The following is a 27,652-nucleotide window of genomic DNA, read 5'->3' on the forward strand; positions in this document are numbered from 1 at the left end:
TTGGTTGGAGGCCCCGTCTACGTGGAGCCTCCACCGTATGCTCGTTTCCTCGGTCGGGTCTCCCGTTACCTCTACCAAGAAGTCGGCCATTGCCTGTGCGTTAATCGCATGCCTGGGCTCATACCTCAAGTCATACTGGGATAGCTCGATAGCCCAAGTCATCATTCTTCCCGCTAAGTCGGGTTTCTGGAGTACCTGGTAGATTCCTTGGTCTGTTCTCACGACCACTTGATGACCTTGGAAGTATTGTCATAATCTGCGGGAAGAGGTTAGGAGTGCCAGTACCAACTTCTCCAGTTTGCTGTATCTCAGTTTGGCTCCTTGGAGTGCTTTGCTCACAAAGTAGATTGGTTGTTGGGTCTTCCCTTCCTCTCGCACCAAAACCGCGGCCATCGTTTCATCTGTTATGGCCAAGTACAGGTATATTGGTTCTCCGACCTAAGGCTTCCCGAGAACTGGTGGTGCTGCAAGAATCTCTTTGAAATGCTTGAACGCTTCTTCACATGCCGGGGTCCACTCGAATGCTATCCCCTTCCTCATCAAGTTGAAAAATGGCAGTGCTTTCGCAGCCAACGCACCGAGGAAATGGGACAGTGCGGTGAGCCTTCCTGACAACCTCTGAACATCCTTAATGTAGCCTGGGCTCTTTGGTGCACAAAATTGCAATCACACTTTTGCAATCCCACACAACTAACCAGCAAGTGCACTGGGTCGTCCAAGTAATACCTTACGTGAGTAAGGGTCGATCCCACGGAGATTGTCGGCTTGAAGCAAGCTATGGTTATCTTGTAACTCTTAGTCAGGATATCAAAAATTATCAGGATTGATTGTGAAAAGCAAAAGAACATGAAATAAGTACTTGTTTTGCAGTAATGGAGAATATGTTGAGGTTTTGGAGATGCTCTGTCTTCTGAACTTCTACTTTCCTACTGTCTTCTTCTTCAAGCACGCAAGGCTCCTTCCATGGCAAGCTGTATGTAGGGTTTCACCGTTGTCAATGGCTACCTCCCATCCTCTCAGTGAAAATGTTCAACGCGCTCTGTCACAGCACGGCTATTCATCTGTCGGTTCTCAATCGGGTTGGAATAGAATCCAGTGATTCTTTTGCGTCTGTCACTAACGCCCAGCCTTCAGGAGTTTGAAGCTCGTCACAGTCATTCAATCATTGAATCCTACTCAGAATACCACAGACAAGGTTTAGACCTTCCGGATTCTCTTGAATGCCGCCATCAATTCTAGTTTATACCACGAAGATTCCGGTTAAGGGATCCAAGAGATATCTACTCAATCTAAGGTAGAACGGAGGTGGTTGTCAGGCATACGTTCATAGTTGAGAATGATGATGAGTGTCACGGATCATCACATTCATCAGGTTTAAGAACAAGTAATATCTTAGAACGGAAGCAAGCATGATTGAATGAAAAACAGTAGTAATTGCATTAATCCATCAAGACACAGCAGAGCTCCTCACCCCCAACCATGGGGTTTAGAGACTCATGCTGTAGAAGATACAATGAGAAACGTGTAAAGTGTCATGAGGTACAGATACAATGTCAAAAGATCCTATTAATAGTGAACTAGTGATCTAGGGTTTACAGAAATGAGTAAATGACAGAAAAATCCACTTCCGGGCCCACTTGGTGTGTGCTTGGGCTGAGCATTGAAGCATTTTCGTGTAGAGACTCTTCCTGGAGTTAAACGCCAGCTTTTATGCCAGTTTGGGCGTTTAACTCCAATTTTTATGCCAGTTCCAGCGTTAAACGATGGGAATTCTGAAGCTGATTTGCAACGCCGGTTTGGGCCATCAAATCTCAGGCAAAGTATGGACTATTATACATTGCTGGAAAGCCCAGGATGTCTACTTTCCAACGCCGTTGAGAGCACGCCAATTGGGCTTCTGTAGCTCCAGAAAATCCACTTCGAGTGCAGGGAGGTCAGAATCCAATAGCATCTGCAATCCTTTTCAGTCTCTGAATCAGATTTTTGCTCAGGTCCCTCAATTTCAGCCAGAAAATACCTGAAATCACAGAAAAATACACAAACTCATAGTAAAGTCCAGAGAATTGAATTTTAACTAAAAACTAATAAAAATGTAATAAAAACTAACTAAAATATTCTAAAAACATACTGAAAACAATGCCAAAAAGCGTATAAATTATCCGCTCATCACAACACCAAATTTAAATTGTTGCTTGTCCCCAAGCAACTGAAAATCAAAATAGAATAAAAAGAAAAGAATATACTATAGACTCCAAAATATCAAAGAAAGTTAGCTCCAATTAGATGAGCGGGACTAGTAGCTTTTTGCTTCCGAACAGTTTTGGCATCTCGCTTTATCCTTTGAAGTTCAGAATGATTGGCATCCATAGGAACTCAGAACTCAGATAGTGTTATTGATTCTCCTAGTTAAGTATGATGATTCTTGAACATAGCTATTTTATGAGTCTTGGCTGTGGCCCAAAGCACTCTGTCTTCCAGTATTACCACCGGATACACACATGCCACAGACACATACTTGGGTGAACCTTTTCAGATTGTGACTCAGCTTTGCTAGAGTCCCCAATTAGAGGTGTCCAGGGTTCTTAAGCACATTCTTTTTGCCTTGGATCACAACTTTATTTCTTTTTTTTTTCTTTTTCTTTCTTCTCTTTTTTTCGTTTTTTTTGGAATCACTGCTTTTTCTTGCTTCAAGAATCAATTTGATGATTTTTCAGATCCTCAATAACAGTTCTCCTTTTCCATCATTCTTTCAAGAGCCAACAATTTTAACATTCTTAAAACAACAAATTCAAAAGACATATGCACTGTTCAAGCATTCATTCAGAAAACAAAAAGTATTGTCACCACATCAAACTAATTCAACTAGTTTCAGAGATGAATTCGAAATCCTGTACTTCTTGTTCTTTTGTGATTAAAGCATTTTTCATTTAAGAGAGGTGATGGATTCATAGGACATTCATAGCTTTAAGACATGAACTTTAAATTTTATTAATCATGAATTAAGAACAAGACTCAAAAATAGATATAAGATAAGACTAATAGTAATAAAAAACGAAAAATTTAAATAGGCTCCTAATGATAGAGGTTATCACAGAGTTAGGACTCAACAACCTTGATTTTGAGAAGTGGATGCTCCCTCCACTTGAGGGGAGAGCTTTTGGCGTTTCATCTCTTGAAGTTCACGCCCCTGCTTCTCTTGTTCCTTCAGCAATTTGCAGAGCATGCAGTTCTGATTCTGCTGTTCTTCCTTAAGTTGCTCCATAGTTTCTTGCAACTTGGTGATAGATGCTTCTAGGCTGGCCCAGTAGTCAATTTCAGGAAATTCAGGGAGGAACTCTTGCGCCCTCTTTTTGATAGAGTTGTCTTGCATTTGTCCTTCCATTGACTTCTTGGTGATTGGATGTTCAATGGGTATGAATTCATCTACTCCCATCATCACCCCAGCCTCTTTACAGAGCAAGGAGATCAAGCTTGGGTAAGCCAGTTTGGCTTCAGTGAAATTCTTATTTGCAATTGTGTAGATCTCACAAGCAATCAGATGATGAACCTCCACTTCTTTTCCAAGCATAATGCAATGAATCATCACTGCTTTCTTGATAGTGACCTCAGAACGGTTGCTAGTGGGCAATATGGAACGCCCAATAAAGTCTAGCCAGCCTCTTGCAATTGGTTTGAGGTCTCCCCTCTTGAGTTGGTTTGGGACACCTTTTGAATTGGTTATCCACTTAGTTCCAGGGAGGCATATTGATGAGCGGATAATTTGTATACTTTTTGGCATTGTTTTTAGTATGTTTTTGGTATGATCTAGTTAGTTTTTAGTATATTTTTATTAGTTTTTAGTTAAAATTCACTTTTCTGGACTTTACTATGAGTTTGTGTGTTTTTCTGTGATTTCAGGTATTTTCTGGCTGAAATTGAGGGACCTGAGCAAAAATCTGATTCAGAGACCAAAAAGGACTGCAGATGCTGTTGGATTCTGACCTCCCTGCACTCGAAGTGGATTTTCTGGAGCTACAGAAGCCCAATTGGCGCGCTCTCAACGGCGTTGGAAAGTAGACATCCTGGGCTTTCCAGCAATATATAATAGTCCATACTTTGCCCAAGATTTGATGGCCCAAACCGGCGCTCAAAGTCACCTACAGAAATTCCAGCGTTAAACGCCGGAACTGGCATAAAATTTGGAGTTAAACGCCCAAACTGGCATGAGAGCTGGCGTTTAACTCCAGAAAAGGTCTCTACACGAAAAATGCTTCATTGCTCAGCCCAAGCACACACCAAGTGGGCCCGGAAGTGGATTTTTATGTCATTTACTCATTTCTGTACACCTTAGGCTACTAGTTTTCTATAAGTAGGACCTTTTACTATTGTATGAGGATCTTCGGATCTTTGGAACCTTTTTCTTTAGATCTTTTGATCACTTTGGGAGGCTGGCCATTCGGCCATGCCTAGACCTTGTTCTTATGTATTTTCAACGGTGGAGTTTCTACACACCATAGATTAAGGTGTGGAGCTCTGCTGTACCTCGAGTATTAATGCAATTACTATTGTTCTTCTATTCAATTCCGCTTGTTCTTTGTCCAAGATATCACTTGTTCTTCAACTTGATGAAGGTGATGATTGACGCCCATCACCATTCTCACCCATGAACAAAGTGACTGACAACCACTCTTGTTCTACAAGCATCTGAGGCTTAGTGAATATCTCTTGGATTCTTTAATCGGAATCTTCGTGGTATAGGCAGGACCTGATGGCGGCATTCAAGAGAATCCGGAAGGTCTAAACCTTGTCTGTGGTATTCTGAGTAGGATTCAATGACTGAATGACTGTGACGTGCTTCAAACCCTGAGGGCGGGGCGTTAGTGACAGACGCAAAAGAATCACTGGATTCTATTCCGGCCTGATTGAGAACCGACAGATGAATTCCGCTATGCTGTGACAGAGCATATGCAATCACTTTCACTGAGAGGATGGGAGGTAGCCATTGACAACGGTGAAACCCTACACGAGCTTGCCATGGAAAGGAGTAAGAAGGATTGGATGAAGGCAGTAGGAAAGCAGAGAGACGGAAGGGAAGGCATCTTCATGCGCTTATCTGAAGTTCCTACCAATGAGTTACATAAGTATCACTATCTTTATCTTTTATGTTATTTTCGTTCATCACCATATATATTTGAGTTTGCCTGACTAAGATTTACAAGATGACCATAGCTTGCTTCAATAGCAACAATCTCCGTGGGATCGACCCTTACTCACGTAAGGTATTACTTGGACGACCCAGTGCACTTGCTGGTTAGTTGTGCGAAGTTGTGTAATGCCATGGTATTGAGCTACCACGTTTTTGGAGCCATTACCGGGGATTATGAGAGTTGTGAAAAAGTATTGTTCACAATTTCGCGCACCAAGTTTTTGGCGCCGTTGCCGGGGATTGTTCAAGTTTTGAGCAAGCTTTTGGTAACAATGCCTGGGATTGTTCAGTTTGGACAACTGACGGTTCATCTTGTTGCTTAGATTAGGTATTTTTTTTTTCCGAAATTCTTGAAGATGAATTCTAGAGTTTCATGATGATTTGTTGAAATCTGGCTGGCTGAGAAGCCATGTCTAATTTCATTGGACCGAGGTTTCAACTTATCATCACAAGAGCTTGATGATTTTTATCAATCTTGCTTTTGGAGCAGTGATCTGCTAAGGCTTGGCTGGCCTTTGGCCATGTCTAGTGTTTTGGACCGAAGCTTTCTTTGAAAGCTTGGCTGGCTGTGAAGCCATGTCTAATTCCTGGACCGGAGTCTTAGACTAGCATTGCACTGATTCCTGGGATTCTCATTAAGAATTTTGATACCTTTTTCCACTTAATTTTCGAAAAACACAAAAAAATCAAAAAAATCATAAAAACAAAAAATATTTGATGTTTCTTGCTTAAGTCTAGTGTCTCATCTTAAGTTTGGTGTCAATAGCATGCATTCATTCATGTGTCTTAAGGGTCTTCAAGTAATTCTTGATGATTTCTTACTCTGATCTTTGAATTCTTTTGGCTTGAGTGTTTATGTGTCTCATATAGTGTTAGTAGTGTACAAACTGCTAAGTTTGGTGTCTTGCATGCATTGTTATTTGATTCTTGTTGCATTTTGATTATTAAAAAACCCAAAAATATTTTTTATTTGTGTCTTTTCAAGTCAATGATACAAAGAATTGAAGATTCAGAACATACTGCAGAGGAATTATACAGAAAAAGCTGAGCATTCAAAAATGCCCAGTGAAGAAGACAGACTGGCGTTTAAACGCCAGCCAGGGCACCTGGTTGGGCGTTTAACGCCCAAAGAGGTAGCATTTTGGGCGTTAAACGCCAGAATGTATACCATTCTGGGCGTTTAACGCCAGGATGGTGCTAGGGGGAAGATTTTGTTTTCAAAATCAATTTTTTTTCAAGTTTTCAAAGCTTTTCAAAATCAAATCTTTTTCAAATCATATCTTTTCAATCAAATGTTTTCAAAATCAATTTCTTTCCTTTTTCAAAAGATACTTACTAACAATTAATGATTTGATTAAACATTTTTTGCCTTTTCTGTTAAGGAAGGTTTTATGTTTGAATCATATCTTTTCTTGTTAGGCAAGTCACTAATTTTCAAATCAAATCTTTTAAAATTGTTTTCAAAACATATCTTTTAAAATTGTTTTCAAATCATATCTTCTCAATCACATTTTTTTAAAACCAATCAAATCTTTTTAACCTCATCTTTTTCAAAATAGTTTTCAATCAAATCTTTTTGATTTCTAATTTCAAAATCTTTTTCAAAAATCACTTGATTTCTTTTCCACTTTCAATTTTCGAAAATTATCAATCAATTTTGAAAATGTTTTTAACATCTTTCTAATTAATTTTCGAAAATCCTCTTCCCTCTTTCCCACATCCTTCTATTTATGGAGTACTACTCCTCCTTAATGCATAATTCGAACCCTATCTAATCAAGTTCGAATTCTTCTACCTTATCTTCTTCTATTTTTCTTTTCCTCTGACACTTCAAGGAATCTCTATACTGTGACATAGAGGATTCCACATTTCTTTTCTCTTCTCTTTCATATGAGCAGGAGCAGAGACAAAGGCATTCTTGTTGAAGCTGACCCTGAACCTGAGAGAACCTTGAAGCGAAAGCTAAGAGAAGCCAAGGCACAACTCTCTTTAGAGGACCTGACCGAATTCTTCAAAGGAGAAGAACACATGGCAGCCGAAAACAACAACAATGCCAACAATGCAAGGAAGGTGCTTGGTGACTTCACTGCACCTACTCCTGATTTCTATGGGAGAAGCATCTCTATCCCTGCCATTGGAGCAAACAACTTTGAGCTTAAGCCTCAATTAGTTTCTCTAATGCAACAGAATTGCAAGTTCCATGGACTTCCAATGGAAGATCCTCATCAGTTCTTAGCTGAATTCTTGCAAATCTGTGGCACAGTCAAGACTAATGGGGTTGACCCTGAGGTCTATAGACTGATGCTATTCCCTTTTGCTGTAAGAGACAGAGCTAGAATATGGTTGGATTCTCAACCTAAAGAAAGCCTGAACTCTTGGGAAAAGCTAGTCAATGCCTTCTTGGCAAAATTCTTTCCACCACAAAGATGGAGTAAGCTTAGAGTGGAAGTCCAAACCTTCAGACAGAAGGATGGAGAATCCCTCTATGAAGCTTGAGAAAGATACAAACAATTAATCAGAAGATGTCCCTCAGACATGCTCTCTGAATGGAGCATCATAGGTATTTTCTATGATGGTCTCTCTGAACTATCCAAGATGTCTTTGGATAGCTCTGCTGGAGGATCTCTTCATCTGAAGAAGACGCCTACAGAGGCTCAGGAACTAATTGAAATGGTTGCAAATAACCAATTCATGTACACTTCTGAAAGGAATCCTGTGAACAATGGGACTAGTCAGAAGAAAGGAGTTCTTGAGATTGACACTCTGAATGCCATACTGGCTCAGAATAAGATATTGACTCAACAAGTCAATTTGATTTCTCAAAGTCTGTTTGGAATGCAAAATGCACCTGGCAGTACTAAGGAAGCTTCATCTGAGGAAGAAGCTTATGATCCTGAGAACCCTTCAATGGAAGAGGTGAATTACCTAGGAGAACCCTATGGAAACACCTATAATTCTTCATGGAGGAATTACCCAAATTTCTCATGGAAGAATCAAGAGAGACCTCAACAAGGTTTCAATAACAATAATGGTGGAAGAAACAGGCTTGGCAATAACAAGCCTTTTCCATCATCTTCTCAGCATCAGACAGAGAGTTCTAAGCAGAATACCTCTGACTTAGCAACAATGGTCTCTGATCTAATCAAAACCACTCAAAGTTTCATGAATGAAACAAGGTCCTCCATTAGGAATTTGGAAGGACAAGTGGGTCAGCTGAGTAAGAAAGTTACTGAACTCCCTCCTGGTACTCTCCCAAGTAATACAGAAGAAAATCCAAAAGGGGAGTGCAAAGCCATAAACATGGCCGAATATGGAGAGGAAAGAGAGGAGGTGGACGCCACTGAGGAAGACCTCAATGGGCGTGCACCAATCTCCTCTGAGTTCCCCAATGAGGAACCATGGGAATCTGAGGCTCAAAATGAGACCATAGAGATTCCATTAGACTTACTTCTGCCTTTCATGAGCTCTGATGAGTATTCTTCCTCTGAAGAGGATGAGTATGTCACTGAAGAGCAAGTTGCTAAATATCTTGGAGCAATCATGAAGCTAAATGACAAGTTATTTGGAAATGAGACTTGGAAGATGAACCTCCCTTGCTCACCAAAGAACTGGATGACTTGTCTAGGCAGAAACTGCCTCAAAAGAGGCAGGATCCTGGGAAGTTTTCTATACCTTGCACCATAGGCACCATGACCTTCAAGAAGGCCTTGTGTGACTTAGGGTCAAGTGTAAACCTCATGCCCCTCTCTGTAATAGAGAAATTAGGAAGCTGCAAGAATCTCATTGGAGATGGCAGACAACTCAAGAAAACAAGCTCATGGACTTGTAGAGAATGTTTTGGTGAAGATTGAAGACCATTATATCCCTACTGATTTCATAGTCCTAGAGACTGGGAAGTGCATGGATGAATCCATCATCCTTGGCAGACCCTTCCTAGCTACAGCAAAGGCTGTGATTGATGTTGATAGAGGAGAGTTGATCATTCAAGTGAATGAAGAATCCTTGGTGTTTAAGGCCCAAGGACATCCCTCTATCATCATGGAGAGGAAGCATGAAGAGCTTCTCTCAAAACAGAGCCAAGCAGAGCCCCCACAGTCAAACTCTAAGTTTGGTGTTGGGAGGCCACAACCAAACTCTAAGTTTGGTGTTGAACCCCCACATTCAAACTCTAAGTTTGGTGTTGGGAGGTTCCAACACGGTAGGTTCTGAGTATTTCTGAGGCTCCATGGGAGTCCTCTGTCAAGCTAATGACATTAAAGAAGCGCTTGTTGGGAGGCAACCCAATGTTTTATAGTTAACTATTTTCTTTTGTTATTTTATCTTTTTTGTAGGTTGATGATCATAAGAAGTCATAAAAACAATGAAAAAAGCAAAAACAGAATGAAAAACAGGAAGAAAAATAGCACACCCTGGAGGAAGATGCTGCTGGCGTTTAAACGCCAGTAAGCCTAGCAGTTGGGCGTTTAACGCCCAGTCTGGCACCATTCTGGGCGTTTAACGCCAGAAAGGGGCACCAGACATGCGTTAAACGCCAGAAAAGGGCTAGAACCTGGCGTTAAACGCCAGGAATGGGCACCAGCCCGGCGTTTAATGCCAGAAATGCCTCAAAACGTGATTTTGAGTGCCAATTGGTGCAGGGATGACTTTTCCTTGACACCACAGGATCTGTGGACCCCACAGGACCCCACCACCATTCTCTCTCTTCTTCCCCCATTCACCAATCACCTCAACACCTCTTCCCCAAATACCCTTCACCTATCAAATCCCATCTTTCTCTTCACCACTCACATCCATCCTTCATAAAACCCCACCAACCTCACCCTTCAAATTCAAACCACTTTCCCTCCCAAACCCACCCATACATGGCCGAACCATTACCCCCTCTCTCTCCTATATATACCCTTCTTCAACCCTTCATTTTCACACAACCTAAACACCACTTCTCCCCCTCTTTGGCCGAATACACCACCATCTCCCTCTTCTTCATTTCTTCTTCTTCTACTCTCTTCTTTCTTCTGTTGCTCGAGGACGAGCAAACATTTTAAGTTTGGTGTGGTAAAAGCGTTGCTTTTTCATAACCATTATGGCATCCAAGGCCGGAGAAACCTCTAGAAAGAGGAAAGGGAAGGCAAAAGCTTCCACCTCCGAGTCATGGGAGATGGATAGATTCCTCTCAAGGGTGCATCAAGTCCACTTCTATGAAGTTGTGGCCTTGAAGAAGGTGATCCCCGAGGTCCCCTTTTCACTCAAAAAGGGTGAATATCCGGAGATCCGACATGAGATCCGAAGAAGAGGTTGGGAAGTTCTTACCAACCCCATTCAACAAGTCGGAATCTTGATGGTTCAAGAGTTCTATGCCAATGCATGGATCACCAAGAACCATGACCAAAGTGTGAACCCGAATCCAAAGAATTATCTCACTATGGTTCGGGGGAAATACTTGGATTTTAGTCCTGAGGGTGGCGTTCAACTTGCCTATGATGCAAGGAGATGAGCATCCTTATACAAGAAGGGTCAACTTTGATCAAAGGTTGGACCAAGTCCTCACAATCATGTGAAGAGGGCGCACAATGGAAGCAAGATTCAAGAGGAAAGCCGTTCAATTGAGAAGGCATGACCTCAAGCCCGTGGCTAGAGGATGGTTAGAGTCATACAACTCAATCATTCCCACTAGCAACCGGTCCGAAGTTACCATAGACCGGCTATCATGATCCATAGCATCATGATTGGAGAAGAAGTGGAAGTTCATGAGGTTATAGCCCAAGAACTCTACAAGGTGGCGGATAAGTCCTCTACCTTAGCAAGGTTAGCCTTTCCTCACCTCATTTGTCACCTCTGTTATTCAGTTGGAGTTGACATAGAGGGAGACATCACCATTGATGAGGATAAGCCCATTACCAGAAAAGGATGGAGCACAAGAGACCCCTCTCATCATGAGATCCCTGAGATTCCTCAAGGGATGCACTTTCCTCCACAAAACTATTGGGAGCAACTAAACACCTCCCTAGGAGAATTGAGTTCCAACATGACAACTAAGGGTGGAGCATCAAGAACACTCCATCATCCTTCATGAAATTAGAGAAGACCAAAGAATCATGAGGGAGGAGCAACAAGACAAGGAAGAGACATTGAGGAGCTCAAGCACTCCATAGGACTTTCAAGAGGAAGGAAGAGCCGCCATCACTAAGTGGACCCGTTCCTTGATTTCCTTGTTCTTTATTCTTCTGTTTTTCGAATTTTAGTGCTTATGTTTGTCCATGTTTGTGTCTTATGATCATTAGTGTCTTAGTGTCTATGCCTTAAAGTTATGAATGTCCTATGAATCCATCACCTTCTTGAATAAAACGTGCTTAATTGAAAAGGAAAGAATTGCATGAATTCTGAATTTTATAATAGTTTAATTATTTTGATGTGGTGGCATTACTTTTGTTCTCTGAATGTATGCTTGAACAGTGCATATGTCTTTTGAATTTGTGGTTCATGAATGTTGGGTCTTGAAAGAATGATGAAAAAGGAGACATGTTACTGAGGATCTGAAAATCATAAAATGATTCTTGAAGCAAGAAAAAGCAGTGAATACAAAAAAAAAAGAGAAAGAAGCAAACGAAAAAAAAAAGAGAAAAGAAGAAAGAAAAAAAAAAGAAAGAATAAAGTTGTGATCCAAGGCAATAAGAGTGTGCTTAGAACCCTGGACACCTCTAATTGGGACTTTAGCAAGCTGAGTCACAATCTGAAAAGGTTCACCCAATTATGTGTCTGTGGCATGTATGTATCCGGTGGTAATACTGGAAGACAGAGTGCTTTGGGCCACGGCCAAGACTCAATAAGTAGCTGTGTTCAAGAATCATCATACTTAACTAGGAGAATCTTAACACTATCTGGATTCTAAGTTCCTAAAGAAGCCAATCATTCTGAATTTCAAAGGATAGAGTGAGATGCCAAAACTATTCAGAGGCAAAAAGTAAAAGCCCCGCTCATCTAATTAATACTGATCTTCATAGATGTTTTTGGAGTTCATTGCATATTCTCTTCTTTTTATATTTATTGATCTTCAGTTGCTTGGGGACAAGCAACAATTTAAGTTTGGTGTTGTGATGAGCGGATAATTTGTATACTTTTTGGCATTGTTTTTAGTATGTTTTGGTATGATCTAGTTAGTTTTAGTATATTTTATTAGTTATTAGTTAAAATTCACTTTTCTGGACTTTACTATGAGTTTGTGTGTTTTTCTGTGATTTCAGGTATTTCTGGCTGAAATTGAGGGACCTGAGCAAAATCTGATTCAGAGACCAAAAAGGACTGCAGATGCTGTTGGATTCTGACCTCCCTGCACTCGAAGTGAATTTCTGGAGCTACAGAAGCCCATTGGCGCGCTCTCAACGGCGTTTGGAAAGTAGACATCCTGGTCTTTCCAGCAATATATAATAGTCCATACTTTGCCCAAGATTGATGGCCCAAACCGGCGCTCAAAGTCACCTACAGAAATTCCAGCGTTAAACGCCGGAACTGGCATAAATTTGGAGTTAAACGCCCAAACTGGCATGAGAGCTGGCGTTTAACTCTAGAAAAGGTCTCTACACGAAAAATGCTTCATTGCTCAGCCCAAGCACACACCAAGTGGGCCCGGAAGTGGATTTTTATGTCATTTACTCATTTCTGTACACCTTAGGCTACTAGTTTTCTATAAGTAGGACCTTTTACTATTGTATGAGGATCTTCGGATCTTTGGAACCTTTTTCTTTAGATCTTTTGATCACTTTGGGAGGCTGGCCATTCGGCCATGCCTAGACCTTGTTCTTATGTATTTTCAACGTGGAGTTTCTACACACCATAGATTAAGGGTGGAGCTCTGCTGTACCTCGAGTATTAATGCAATTACTATTGTTCTTCTATTCAATTCCGCTTGTTCTTTGTCCAAGATATCACTTGTTCTTCAACTTGATGAAGGTGATGATTGACGCCCATCACCATTCTCACCCATGAACAAAGTGACTGACAACCACTCTTGTTCTACAAGCATCTGAGGCTTAGTGAATATCTCTTGGATTCTTTAATCGGAATCTTCGTGGTATAGGCAGGACCTGATGGCGGCAATTCAAGAGAATCCGGAAGGTCTAAACCTTGTCTGGTATTCTGAGTAGGATTCAATGACTGAATGACTGTGACGTGCTTCAAACCCTGAGGGCGGGGCGTTAGTGACAGACGCAAAAGAATCACTGGATTCTATTCCGGCCTGATTGAGAACCGACGATGAATTCCGCTATGCTGTGACAGAGCATATGCAATCGCTTTCACTGAGAAATGGAGGTAGCCATTGACAACGGTGAAACCCTACACGAGCTTGCCATGAAAGGAGTAAGAAGGATTGGATGAAGGCAGTAGGAAAGCAGAGACGGAAGGGAAGCACTTCATGCGCTTATCTGAAGTTCCTACCAATGAGTTACATAAGTATCACTATCTTTATCTTTTATGTTATTTTCGTTCATCACCATATATTTGAGTTTGCCTGACTAAGATTTACAAGATGACCATAGCTTGCTTCAATAGCAACAATCTCCGTGGGATCGACCCTTACTCACGTAAGGTATTACTTGGACGACCCAGTGCACTTGCTGGTTAGTGTGCGAAGTTGTGTAATGCCATGGTATTGAGCTACCACGTTTTTGGAGCCATTACCGGGATTATGAGAGTTGTGAAAAAGTATTGTTCACAATTTCGCGCACCAAGTTTTTGGCGCCGTTGCCGGGGATTGTTCAAGTTTTGAGCAAGCTTTTGGTAACAATGCCTGGGATTGTTCAGTTTGGACAACTGACGGTTCATCTTGTTGCTTAGATTAGGTATTTTTTTTTTCCGAAATTCTTGAAGATGAATTCTAGAGTTTCATGATGATTTGTTGAAATCTGGCTGGCTGAGAAGCCATGTCTAATTTCATTGGACCGAGGTTTCAACTTATCATCACAAGAGCTTGATGATTTTTATCAATCTTGCTTTTGGAGCAGTGATCTGCTAAGGCTTGGCTGGCCTTTGGCCATGTCTAGTGTTTTGGACCGAAGCTTTCTTTGAAAGCTTGGCTGGCTGTGAAGCCATGTCTAATTCCTGGACCGGAGTCTTAGACTAGCATTGCACTGATTCCTGGGATTCTCATTAAGAATTTTGATACCTTTTTCCACTTAATTTTCGAAAAACACAAAAAAATCAAAAAAAATCATAAAAACAAAAATATTTGATGTTTCTTGCTTAAGTCTAGTGTCTCATCTTAAGTTTGGTGTCAATAGCATGCATCATTCATGTGTCTTAAGGGTCTTCAAGTAATTCTTGATGATTTCTTACTCGATCTTTGAATTCTTTTGGCTTGAGTGTTTATGTGTCTCATATAGTGTTAGTAGTGTACAAAACTGCTAAGTTTGGTGTCTTGCATGCATTGTTATTTGATTCTTGTTGCATTTTGTTATTAAAAAACCCAAAAATATTTTTATTTGTGTCTTTTCAAGTCAATGATACAAAGAATTGAAGATTCAGAACATACTGCAGAGGAATTATACAGAAAAAGCTGCATTCAAAATGCCCAGTGAAGAAGACAGACTGGCGTTTAAAACGCCAGCCAGGCACCTGTTGGGCGTTTAACGCCCAAAGAGGTAGCATTTTGGGCGTTAAACGCCAGAATGTATACCATTCTGGGCGTTTAACGCCAGGATGGTGCTAGGGGGAAGATTTTGTTTTCAAAATCAATTTTTTTTTCAAGTTTTCAAAGCTTTTCAAAATCAAATCTTTTTCAATCATATCTTTTCAATCAATGTTTCAAAATCAATTTCTTTCCTTTTTCAAAAGATACTTACTAACAATTAATGATTTGATTAAACATTTTTTGCCTTTTCTGTTAAGGAAGGTTTATGTTTGAATCATATCTTTCTTAGGCAAGTCACTAATTTTCAAATCAAATCTTTAAAATTGTTTTCAAAAAATATCTTTTAAAATTGTTTTCAAATCATATCTTCTCAATCACATTTTTTTAAAACCAATCAAATTTTTAACCTCATCTTTTTCAAAATAGTTTTCAATCAAATCTTTTGATTTCTAATTTCAAAATCTTTTTCAAAAATCACTTGATTTCTTTTCCCTTTCAATTTTCGAAATTATCAATCATTTTGAAAATGTTTTAACATCTTTCTAATTAATTTTCGAAAATCCTCTTCCCTCTTTCCCACATCCTTCTATTTATGGAGTACTACTCCTCCTTAATGCATAATTCGAACCCTATCTAATCAAGTTCGAATTCTTCTACCTTTCTTCTATTTTTCTTTTCCTCTGACACTTCAAGGAATCTCTATACTGTGACATAGAGGATTCCACATTTCTTTTCTCTTCTCTTTCATATGAGCGGAGCAGAGACAAAGGCATTCTTGTTGAAGCTGACCCTGAACCTGAGAGAACCTTGAAGCGAAAGTAAGAGAAGCCAAGGCACAACTCTCTTTAGAGGACCTGACCGAATTCTTCAAGGAAAGAACACATGGCGGAAAACAACATGCCAACAATGCAAGGAAGGTGCTTGGTGACTTCACTGCACCTACTCCTGATTTCTATGGGAGAAGCATCTCTATCCCTGCCATTGGAGCAAACAACTTTGAGCTTAGCCTCATTAGTTTCTCTAATGCAACAGAATTGCAAGTTCCATGGACTTCCAATGGAAGATCCTCATCAGTTCTTAGCTGAATTCTTGCAAATCTGTGGCACAGTCAAGACTAATGGGGTTGACCCTGAGGTCTATAGACTGATGCTATTCCCTTTTGCTGTAAGAGACAGAGCTAGAATATGGTTGGATTCTCAACCTAAAGAAAGCCTGAACTCTTGGGAAAAGCTAGTCATGCCTTCTTGGCAAATTCTTTCCACCACAAAGATGGAGTAAGCTTAGAGTGGAAGTCCAAACCTTCAACAGAAGGATGGAGAATCCCTCTATGAAGCTTGAGAAAGATACAAACAATTAATCAGAAGATGTCCCTCAGACATGCTCTCTGAATGGAGCATCATAGTATTTTCTATGATGGTCTCTCTGACTATCCAAGATGTCTTTGGATAGCTCTGCTGGAGGATCTCTTCATCTGAAGAAGACGCCTACAGAGGCTCAGGAACTAATTGAAATGGTTGCAAATAACCAATTCATGTACACTTCTGAAAGGAATCCTGTGAACAATGGGACTAGTCAGAAGAAAGGAGTTCTTGAGATTGACACTCTGAATGCCATACGGCTCAGAATAAGATATTGACCACAAGTCAATTTGATTTCTCAAAGTCTGTTTGGAATGCAAAATGCACCTGGCAGTACTAAGGAAGCTTCATCTGAGGAAGAAGCTTATGATCCTGAGAACCCTTCAATGGAAGAGGTGAATTACCTAGGAGAACCCTATGGAAACACCTATAATTCTTCATGGAGGAATTACCCAAATTTCTCATGAAGAATCAGAGAGACCTCAACAAGGTTCAATAACAATAATGGTGGAAGAAACAGGCTTGGCAATAACAAGCCTTTTCCATCATCTTCTCAGCATCAACAGAGAGTTCTAAGCAGAATACCTCTGACTTAGCAACAATGGTCTGATCTAATCAAAACCACTCAAGTTTCATGAATGAAACAAGGTCCTCCATTAGGAATTTGGAAGGACAGTGGGTCAGCTGAGTAAGAAAGTTACTGAACTCCCTCCTGGTACTCTCCCAAGTAATACAGAAGAAAATCCAAAAGGGGAGTGCAAAGCCATAAACATGGCCGAATATGGAGAAAGAGAGGAGGACGCCACTGAGGAAGACCTCAATGGGCGTGCACCAATCTCCTCTGAGTTCCCCAATGAGAACCATGGGAATCTGAGGCTCAAATGAGACCATAGAGATTCCATTGTGACTTACTTCTGCCTTTCATGAGCTCTGATGAGTATTCTTCCTCTGAAGAGGATGAGTATGTCACTGAAGAGCAAGTTGCTAAATATCTTGGAGCAATCATGAAGCTAAATGACAAGTTATTTGGAAATGAGACTTGGAGATGAACCTCCCTTGCTCACCAAAGAACTGGATGACTTGTCTAGGCAGAAACTGCCTCAAAGAGGCAGATCCTGGGAAGTTTTCTATACCTTGCACCATAGGCACCATGACCTTCAAGAAGGCTTGTGTGACTTAGGGTCAAGTGTAAATCTCATGCCCCTCTCTGTAATAGAGAAATTAGGAAGCTGCAAGAATCTCATTGGAGATGGCAGACACTCAGAAAACAAGCTCATGGACTTGTAAGAATGTTTTGGTGAAGATTGAAGACCATTATATCCCTACTGATTTCATAGTCCTAGAGACTGGGAAGTGCATGGATGATCCATCATCCTTGGCAGACCCTTCCTAGCTACAGCAAAGGCTGTGATTGATGTTGATAGAGGAGATTGTCATTCAAGTGAATAAGAATCCTTGGTGTTTAAGGCCCAAGGACATCCCTCTATCATCATGGAGAGGAAGCATGAAGAGCTTCTCTCAAAACAGAGCCAAGCAGAGCCCCCACAGTCAAACTCTAAGTTTGTGTTGGGAGGCCACAACCAACTCTAAGTTGGTGTTGAACCCCCACATTCAAACTCTAAGTTTGGTGTTGGGAGGTTCCAACACGGTTCTGAGTATTTCTGAGGCTCCATGGGAGTCCTCTGTCAAGCTAATGACATTAAAGAAGCGCTTGTTGGGAGCAACCCAATGTTTTATAGTTAACTATTTTCTTTGTTATTTTATCTTTTTTGTAGGTTGATGATCATAAGAAGTCATAAAAACAATGAAAAAGCAAAACAGAATGAAAAACAGGAAGAAAAACAGCACACCCTGGAGGAAGATGCTGCTGGCGTTTAAACGCCAGTAAGCCTAGCAGTTGGGCGTTTAACGCCCAGTCTGGCACCATTCTGGGCGTTTAACGCCAGAAAAGGGCACCAGACTGGCGTTAAACACCAGAAAAGGGCTAGAACCTGGCGTTAAACGCCAGGAATGGGCACCAGCCCGGCGTTTAATGCCAGAAATGCCTCAAAACGTGATTTTGAGTGCCAATTGGTGCAGGGATGACTTTTCCTTGACACCACAGGATCTGTGGACCCCACAGGACCCCACCACCATTCTCTCTCTTCTTCCCCTATTCACCAATCACCTCAACACCTCTTCCCCAAATACCCTTCACCTATCAAATCCCATCTTTCTCTTCACCACTCACATCCATCCTTCATAAAACCCCACCAACCTCACCCTTCAAATTCAAACCACTTTCCCTCCCAAACCCACCCATACATGGCCGACCATTACCCCTCTCTCTCCTATATATACCCTTCTTCAACCCTTCATTTTCACACAACCTAAACACCACTTCTCCCCCTCTTTGGCCGAATACACCACCATCTCCCTCTTCTTCATTTCTTCTTCTTCTACTCTCTTCTTTCTTCTTTTGCTCGAGGACGAGCAAACATTTTAAGTTTGGTGTGGTAAAAACGTTGCTTTTTCATAACCATTATGGCATCCAAGGTCGGAGAAACCTCTAGAAAGAGGAAAGGGAAGGCAAAAGCTTCCACCTCCGAGTCATGGGAGATGGATAGATTCCTCTCAAGGGTGCATCAAGTCCACTTCTATGAAGTTGTGGCCTTGAAGAAGGTGATCCCCGAGGTCCCCTTTTCACTCAAAAAGGGTGAATATCCGGAGATCCGACATGAGATCCGAAGAAGAGGTTGGGAAGTTCTTACCAACCCCATTCAACAAGTCGGAATCTTGATGGTTCAAGAGTTCTATGCCAATACATGGATCACCAAGAACCATGACCAAAGTGTGAACCCGAATCCAAAGAATTATCTCACTATGGTTCGGGGGAAATACTTGGATTTTAGTCCGGAGAGTGTGAGGGTGGCGTTCAACTTGCCTATGATGCAAGGAGATGAGCATCCTTATACAAGAAGGGTCAACTTTGATCAAAGGTTGGACCAAGTCCTCACAATCATATGTGAAGGGCGCACAATGGAAGCAAGATTCAAGAGGAAAGCCGTTCAATTGAGAAGGCATGACCTCAAGCCCGTGGCTAGAGGATGGTTAGAGTTCATACAACGCTCAATCATTCCCACTAGCAACCGGTCCGAAGTTACCATAGACCGGCTATCATGATCCATAGCATCATGATTGGAAGAAGTGGAAGTTCATGAGGTTATAGCCCAGAACTCTACAAGGTGGCGGATAAGTCCTCTACCTTAGCAAGGTTAGCCTTTCCTCACCTCATTGTCACCTCTGTTATTCAGTTGGAGTTGACATAGAGGGAGACATCACCATTGATGATAAGCCCATTACAAGAAAAGGATGGAGCACACAAGAGACCCCTCTCATCATGAGATCCCTGAGATTCCTCAAGGGATGCACTTTCCTCCACAAAACTATTGGGAGCAACTAAACACCTCCCTAAGAGAATTGAGTTCCAACATGGGACAACTAAGGGTGGAGCATCAAGAACACTCCATCATCCTTCATGAAATTAGAGAAGACCAAAGAATCATGAGGGAGGAGCAACAAAGACAAGGAAGAGACATTGAGGAGCTCAAGCACTCCATAGGACTTTCAAGAGGAAGGAAGAGCCGCCATCACTAAGGTGGACCCGTTCCTTGATTTCCTTGTTCTTTATTCTTCTGTTTTTCGAATTTTAGTGCTTATGTTTGTCCATGTTTGTGTCTTATGATCATTAGTGTCTTAGTGTCTATGCCTTAAAGTTATGAATGTCCTATGAATCCATCACCTTTCTTGAATAAAAACGTGCTTAATTGAAAAGGAAAGAATTGCATGAATTCTGAATTTTATAATAGTTTAATTATTTTGATGTGGTGGCATTACTTTTGTTCTCTGAATGTATGCTTGAACAGTGCATATGTCTTTTGAATTTGTGGTTCATGAATGTTGGGTCTTGAAAGAATGATGAAAAAGGAGACATGTTACTGAGGATCTGAAAAATCATAAAAATGATTCTTGAAGCAAGAAAAAGCAGTGAATACAAAAAAAAAAGAGAAAGAAGCAAACGAAAAAAAAAAGAGAAAAGAAGAAAGAAAAAAAAAAGAAAGAAATAAAGTTGTGATCCAAGGCAATAAGAGTGTGCTTAAGAACCCTGGACACCTCTAATTGGGGACTTTAGCAAAGCTGAGTCACAATCTGAAAAGGTTCACCCAATTATGTGTCTGTGGCATGTATGTATCCGGTGGTAATACTGGAAGACAGAGTGCTTTGGGCCACGGCCAAGACTCAATAAGTAGCTGTGTTCAAGAATCATCATACTTAACTAGGAGAATCATTAACACTATCTGGATTCTAAGTTCCTAAAGAAGCCAATCATTCTGAATTTCAAAGGATAGAGTGAGATGCCAAAACTATTCAGAGGCAAAAAGTAAAAGCCCCGCTCATCTAATTAATACTGATCTTCATAGATGTTTTTGGAGTTCATTGCATATTCTCTTCTTTTTATCTTATTTGATCTTCAGTTGCTTGGGGACAAGCAACAATTTAAGTTTGGTGTTGTGATGAGCGGATAATTTGTATACTTTTTGGCATTGTTTTTAGTATGTTTTTGGTATGATCTAGTTAGTTTTTAGTATATTTTTATTAGTTATTAGTTAAAATTCACTTTTCTGGACTTTACTATGAGTTTGTGTGTTTTTCTGTGATTTCAGGTATTTTCTGGCTGAAAATTGAGGGACCTGAGCAAAAATCTGATTCAGAGACCAAAAAGGACTGCAGATGCTGTTGGATTCTGACCTCCCTGCACTCGAAGTGAATTTTCTGGAGCTACAGAAGCCCAATTGGCGCGCTCTCAACGGCGTTGGAAAGTAGACATCCTGGTCTTTCCAGCAATATATAATAGTCCATACTTTGCCCAAGATTTGATGGCCCAAACCGGCGCTCAAAGTCACCTACAGAAATTCCAGCGTTAAACGCCGGAACTGGCATAAAATTTGGAGTTAAACGCCCAAACTGGCATGAGAGCTGGCGTTTAACTCTAGAAAAGGTCTCTACACGAAAAATGCTTCATTGCTCAGCCCAAGCACACACCAAGTGGGCCCGGAAGTGGATTTTTATGTCATTTACTCATTTCTGTACACCTTAGGCTACTAGTTTTCTATAAGTAGGACCTTTTACTATTGTATGAGGATCTTCGGATCTTTGGAACCTTTTTCTTTAGATCTTTTGATCACTTTGGGAGGCTGGCCATTCGGCCATGCCTAGACCTTGTTCTTATGTATTTTCAACGGTGGAGTTTCTACACACCATAGATTAAGGTGTGGAGCTCTGCTGTACCTCGAGTATTAATGCAATTACTATTGTTCTTCTATTCAATTCCGCTTGTTCTTTGTCCAAGATATCACTTGTTCTTCAACTTGATGAAGGTGATGATTGACGCCCATCACCATTCTCACCCATGAACAAAGTGACTGACAACCACTCTTGTTCTACAAGCATCTGAGGCTTAGTGAATATCTCTTGGATTCTTTAATCGGAATCTTCGTGGTATAGGCAGGACCTGATGGCGGCATTCAAGAGAATCCGGAAGGTCTAAACCTTGTCTGTGGTATTCTGAGTAGGATTCAATGACTGAATGACTGTGACGTGATTCAAACCCTGAGGGCGGGGCGTTAGTGACAGACGCAAAAGAATCACTGGATTCTATTCCGGCCTGATTGAGAACCGACAGATGAATTCCGCTATGCTGTGACAGAGCATATGCAATCGCTTTCACTGAGAGGATGGGAGGTAGCCATTGACAACGGTGAAACCCTACACGAGCTTGCCATGGAAAGGAGTAAGAAGGATTGGATGAAGGCAGTAGGAAAGCAGAGAGACGGAAGGGAAGGCATCTTCATGCGCTTATCTGAAGTTCCTACCAATGAGTTACATAAGTATCACTATCTTTATCTTTTATGTTATTTTCGTTCATCACCATATATATTTGAGTTTGCCTGACTAAGATTTACAAGATGACCATAGCTTGCTTCAATAGCAACAATCTCCGTGGGATCGACCCTTACTCACGTAAGGTATTACTTGGACGACCCAGTGCACTTGCTGGTTAGTTGTGCGAAGTTGTGTAATGCCATGGTATTGAGCTACCACGTTTTTGGAGCCATTACCGGGGATTATGAGAGTTGTGAAAAAGTATTGTTCACAATTTTGCGCACCACATATGTCCTCTAGAACTTGATCCAACCCTTTATCTGCTCTCACCATCCTCCTATTAAAGGATTCAGGATCATCTTGCAGTTGAGGCAATTTGAAGACCTCTCTTATTTTGTCCAGATGGAAGTAAATAATTCTCCCTCTGACCATGGTTCTGTAGGTATGAAAAGCAGTTCCAGTCATTCTCTGCTTATCTGTCAGCCACAGATTTGAGTAGAATTCCTGAACCATGTTCCTTCCAACCTTTGTCTCAGGGTTGGTTAGAACTTCCCATCCTCTGTTTCGAATTTGCTCTTGGATCTCCAGATATTCATCTTCTTTCAGATTGAATTTGACTTCCGGGATCACTGACCTCAGACCCATTATTTTGTGGTAATGGTCTGCATGTTCTTTGGTTAAGAACTTCTCTTGACTCCAGACATCCTTTGGATTATTCTCTTTCTTGCCTCTTGAATTGGTTTGTTTTCCTCTAGGAGCCATGATCTTGGTAAATCTTGGCCTAGTGATCACGGAAAGCACACCAAACTTAGAGGTTTGCTTGTCCTCAAGCAAAAGAATGCAAAGAGGGGAGAGAGAAGGAGAGCAAATTCGAATGGTGTGGGGAAGGAGGGTGGCCGAACGTGTTTAAATAGGAGAGGAGGAGAAATTTTCGAAAATTGGAAGGAGATTTGAGAAGATATGAAAAAAAATTTGAGGAGATAATTGAGTTTTTGAAAGAGTCTAGGAAAGGATTTGAAATAGATTTGAAGAAGATTCTAATTTTTGAAATTGGAAGGTGAATGATGAAAGTTTGTAATGTGTTTATGTAAAAAATATGGATTAAAACAAGAAAGTTTGAAAAAAAATTTGAAGTGGGAACAAAATCTCCTCCCCCTGCCTTTCTGGCGTTAAACGCCCAGAATGGTATCCATTCTGGCGTTTAACGCCCATTTTTTGGCCACTTTGGGCGTTTAACGCCCAGCCAGGTACCCTGGCTGGCGTTAAACGCTAGAAATCCCTTTATCACTGGGCGTTTTGCTAAACGCCCAGGATGCTGCACACCTGGCGTTAAACGCCCAGAATGGTGCCCATTCTGGCGTTTAACGCCCAAAATGGCACCTTTACTGGCGTTAAACTCCCAGAATGGTGCCCATTCTGGCGTTTAACGCCCAAAGTACCCCTTACTGGCGTTTTTTTCGCCAGCAAGCTCTTTTTCTCTGCTTTTTGCACTGAATCCTTTTGTAACTCTGTGAATTCCTTCAATTTTGATAATTGCCCTTTAAGAATATGTATCAAACCTTGATTAAACAGAACAGATACCCTGCTAATCACTGGGTTGCCTCCCAGCAAGCGCTTCTTTATTGTCTTTAGCTGGACCTTCACTGAGAATCACTCAAGTCTCAGTTTTGAGCATTCTTGCTCAAAATTGCTTTCAAGATAATGCTTGATCCTCTGTCCATTAACAATGAACTTCTTGTCAGAATCAGTATCCTGAAGCTCAACATATCCATATGGTGATACTCCTGTAATCACATACGGACCCCTCCAACGGGATTTAAGTTTTCCTGGGAACAATCTGAGCCTAGAGTTGAAGAGCAGGACTTTTTGTCCTGGCTCAAAGACTCTGGATGACAACTTCTTGTCATGCCACTTCTTTGCCTTTTCCTTATAAATTTTTGCATTTTCAAAGGCATTGAGTCTGAACTCCTCTAGCTCATTTAGCTGGAGTAATCTTTTTTCACCAGCTAACTTAGCATCCATGTTTAAGAATCTGGTTGCCCAGTAGGCTTTGTGTTCCAGTTCCACGGGCAGATGACAGGCCTTCCCATACACCATTTGGTATGGAGAGGTTCCTATAGGAGTCTTGAATGCTGTTCTGTATGCCCACAGAGCATCATCCAAGCTCTTTGCCCAATCCTTTCTACGGGCAATAACAGTCCGTTCCAGGATTCTTTTGAGCTCTCTGTTAGAGACCTCAGCTTGCCCATTTGTCTGTGGGTGATACGGAGTTGTTACTTTGTGGCTAATTCCATATTTAACCATAGCAGAGTACAGTTGTTTATTGCAGAAATGAGTGCCCCATCACTGATAAGTACTCTGGGAACACCAAACCTGCTGAAGATGTGTTTCTGGAGGAATTTCAGCACGGTCTTGGTATCATTATTGGGTGTGGCAATTGCTTCCACCCATTTAGATACATAGTCTACTGCCACTAGAATATAAGTGTTTGAGTGTGATGGTGGGAAGGGACCCATGAAGTCAATTCCCCATACATCAAACAATTCAATCTCTAAGATCCCTTGCTGAGGCATGGCGTAACCATGAGGCAAGTTACCAGCTCTTTGGCAACTGTCACAGTTACGCACAAACTCTCGGGCATCTCTATAGAGAGTAGGCCAGTAGAATCCGCATTGGAGGACCTTGGTTGCTGTTCGCTCACCTCCAAGGTGTCCTCCATATTGTGATCCATGGCAATGCCACAGGATTCTTTGTGCTTCCTCTCTGGGTACACATCTGCGGATTATCCCATCTGCACATCTCTTAAAGAGGTATGGCTCATCCCACAGGTAGTACTTGGCATCTGAAATCAATTTCTTTCTTTGCACCCTGCTGTACTCCTGGGGTATGAACCTCACAGCTTTGTAATTTGCAATATCTGCAAACCATGGAGCTTCCTGAATGGCGAAAAGTTGCTCATCTGGAAAGGTCTCAGAGATCTCATAGGAGGAGGGACGCCCCAACTACTGGTTCTATTCGGGACAGATGATCAGCTACTTGATTCTCTGTCCCTTTTCTGTCTCTTATTTCTATATCAAACTCTTGCAGAAGCAACACCCATCTTATGAGCCTGGGTTTTGAATCCTGCTTTGTGAGTAAGTACTTAAGAGCAGCATGGTCAGTGTACACAATCACCTTTGATCCTACCAGATAGGATCTAAACTTGTCAATGGCATAGACCACTGCAAGTAACTCTTTTTCTGTGGTTGTGTAATTCTTCTGTGCATCATTTAGAACATGGCTGGCATAATAAATGACATGCAGAAGCTTGTTATGCCTTTGTCCCAACACTGCACCAATGGCATGGTCACTGGCATCACACATTAGTTCGAATGGCAATGTCCAGTCTGGTGCAGAGATGACTGGTGCTGTGACCAGCTTAGCTTTCAGGGTCTCAAATGCCTGCAGACACTGTGTGTCAAATACAAATGGTGTGTCAGCAGCTAGCAGATTGCTCAGAGGTTTTACAATTTTTGAAAAATCCTTTATAAACCTTCTGTAGAATCCTGCATGCCCCAGAAAGCTTCTGATTGCCTTAACATTGGCAGGTGGTGGCAATTTTTCAATTACCTCTACCTTTGCTTTATCTACCTCTATTCCGTTGCTTGAAATTTTGTCAATTCCTTCAGTCACCATAAAGTGACATTTCTCCCAGTTTAAAACCAGGTTAGTCTCTTGGCACCTTTTCAGGACAAGTGCTAGGTGATTAAGACAGGAGCTGAATGAGTCTCCATATACTAAGAAGTCATCCATGAAGACTTCCAGGAATTTCTCCACCATATCAGAGAAGATGGATAGCATGCTTCTCTGAAAGGTTGCAGGAGCATTACACAGACCAAAAGGCATCCTCCTGTAGGCAAACACGCCAGAAGGGCAAGTAAATGCTGTTTTCTCTTGGTCTTGAGGATCTACTGCAATTTGGTTGTAACCTGAATAGCCATCCAAAAGCAGTAATAATCATGACCAGCTAGTCTTTCTAGCATTTGGTCTATGAATGGTAAAGGAAAATGATCCTTTCTGGTGGCTGTATTGAGCCTTCTGTAGTCAATACACATACGCCACCCTGTGACTGTTCTTGTAGGAACCAGTTCATTTTTTTCATTATGAACTACTGTCATGCCTCCCTTCTTGGGGACAACTTGGACAGGGCTCACCCAGGGGCTATCAGAAATAGGATAAATAATCCCAGCCTCTAGTAATTTAGTGACTTCTTTCTGCACCACCTCCTTCATGGCTGGATTTAGTCGCCTTTGTGGTTGGACCACTGGTTTGGCATTATCCTCCAATAGGATCTTGTGCATGCATCTTGCTGGGCTAATGCCCTTAAGATCACTTATGGACCACCCAAGAGCTGTCTTGTGTGTCCTTAGCACTTGAATCAGTGCTTCCTCTTCCTGTGGATTTAAAGCAGAGCTTATGATCACTGGAAAAGTGTCACCCTTTCCCAGAAATGCATACTTCAGGGATGGTGGTAGTGGTTTGAGTTCAGGTTTGGGAGGCTTATCCTCCTCCTGAGGAATTTTCAAAAATTCTTTTGTTTTCTCTGGTTCTTTCTGATCAGGCTGAACATCCTTGAAGATGTCCTCTAGCTCTGATTCTAGACTTTCAGTCATATTGATCTCTTCCACCAAAGAGTCAATAATGTCAGTGCCCATGCAGTTATTTGGTGTGTCTGGATGCTGCATAGCTTTTACAGCATTCAACTTGAACTCATCCTCATTGACTCTCAGGGTTACTTCCCCTTTTTGTACATCAATGAGAGTTCGTCCAGTTGCTAGGAAAGGTCTTCCTAGAATGAGAGTTGCACTCTTGTGCTCCTCCATTTCCAGCACTACAAAGTCAGTTGGAAAGGCAAATGGCCCAACCTTGACAATCATGTCCTCAATTATGCCTGATGGATATTTAATGGAGCCATCAGCAAGTTGGAGGCATATCTGGGTTGGTTTGACTTCCTCAGTCAACCCAAGCTTTCTGATAGTGGATGCAGGTATTAGATTGATGCTTGCTCCAAGGTCACACAGGGCTGTCTTGGTGCAAGCACCTTCTAATGTGCATGGTATCATAAAGCTTCCTGGATCTTGAAGCTTTTCTGGTAAGCTTTTCAGAATGACTGCACTGCATTCTTCAGTGAGAAATACCTTTTTAGTTTCTCTCCAATCCTTCTTATGACATAAGATCTCTTTCATGAACTTAGCATAAGAGGGTATTTGCTCAAGTGCCTCTGCAAATGGAATCTTTATTTCAAGAGTCCTTGGATAGTCTGCAAAGCGGGCAAATTGCTTATCCTGTTCCGCTTGGCGGAGTTTCTGAGGATAAGGCATCTTGGCTTTATATTCTTCAACCTTGGTTGCTGCAGGTTTATTCCTTACAGAAGTGGTTGGAGAAGCCTTTTTAGAGGGGTTACTATCAGCACTCTCAGGTGTCTGGTTCCCCTTTGGCGTTTGAACGCCAGGATTGGGTGGAAAATGGGCGTTTAACGCCAACTTTTCCCTCTTTTCTGGCGTTTAAACGCCAGAACTGGGC

General features: G+C 41.4%; 1 protein-coding gene across 1 annotated transcript in view; it reads right to left on the minus strand.

Moving 5' to 3' along the window:
• Positions 1-438: 438 nt before the first annotated feature.
• Positions 439-27,652, minus strand: part of LOC130934537 (uncharacterized) — a 47,881-nt gene continuing 20,667 nt past the window's right edge. The window contains exon 2 of the mRNA XM_057864098.1: positions 439-645. Coding sequence (XP_057720081.1) covers positions 439-645 — 207 coding nt within the window. The remainder of the gene's footprint in view (positions 646-27,652) is intronic.

This window comes from Arachis stenosperma, chromosome 6 (assembly GCF_014773155.1).
Source record: "Arachis stenosperma cultivar V10309 chromosome 6, arast.V10309.gnm1.PFL2, whole genome shotgun sequence".
Lineage (NCBI taxonomy): Eukaryota > Viridiplantae > Streptophyta > Magnoliopsida > Fabales > Fabaceae > Arachis > Arachis stenosperma.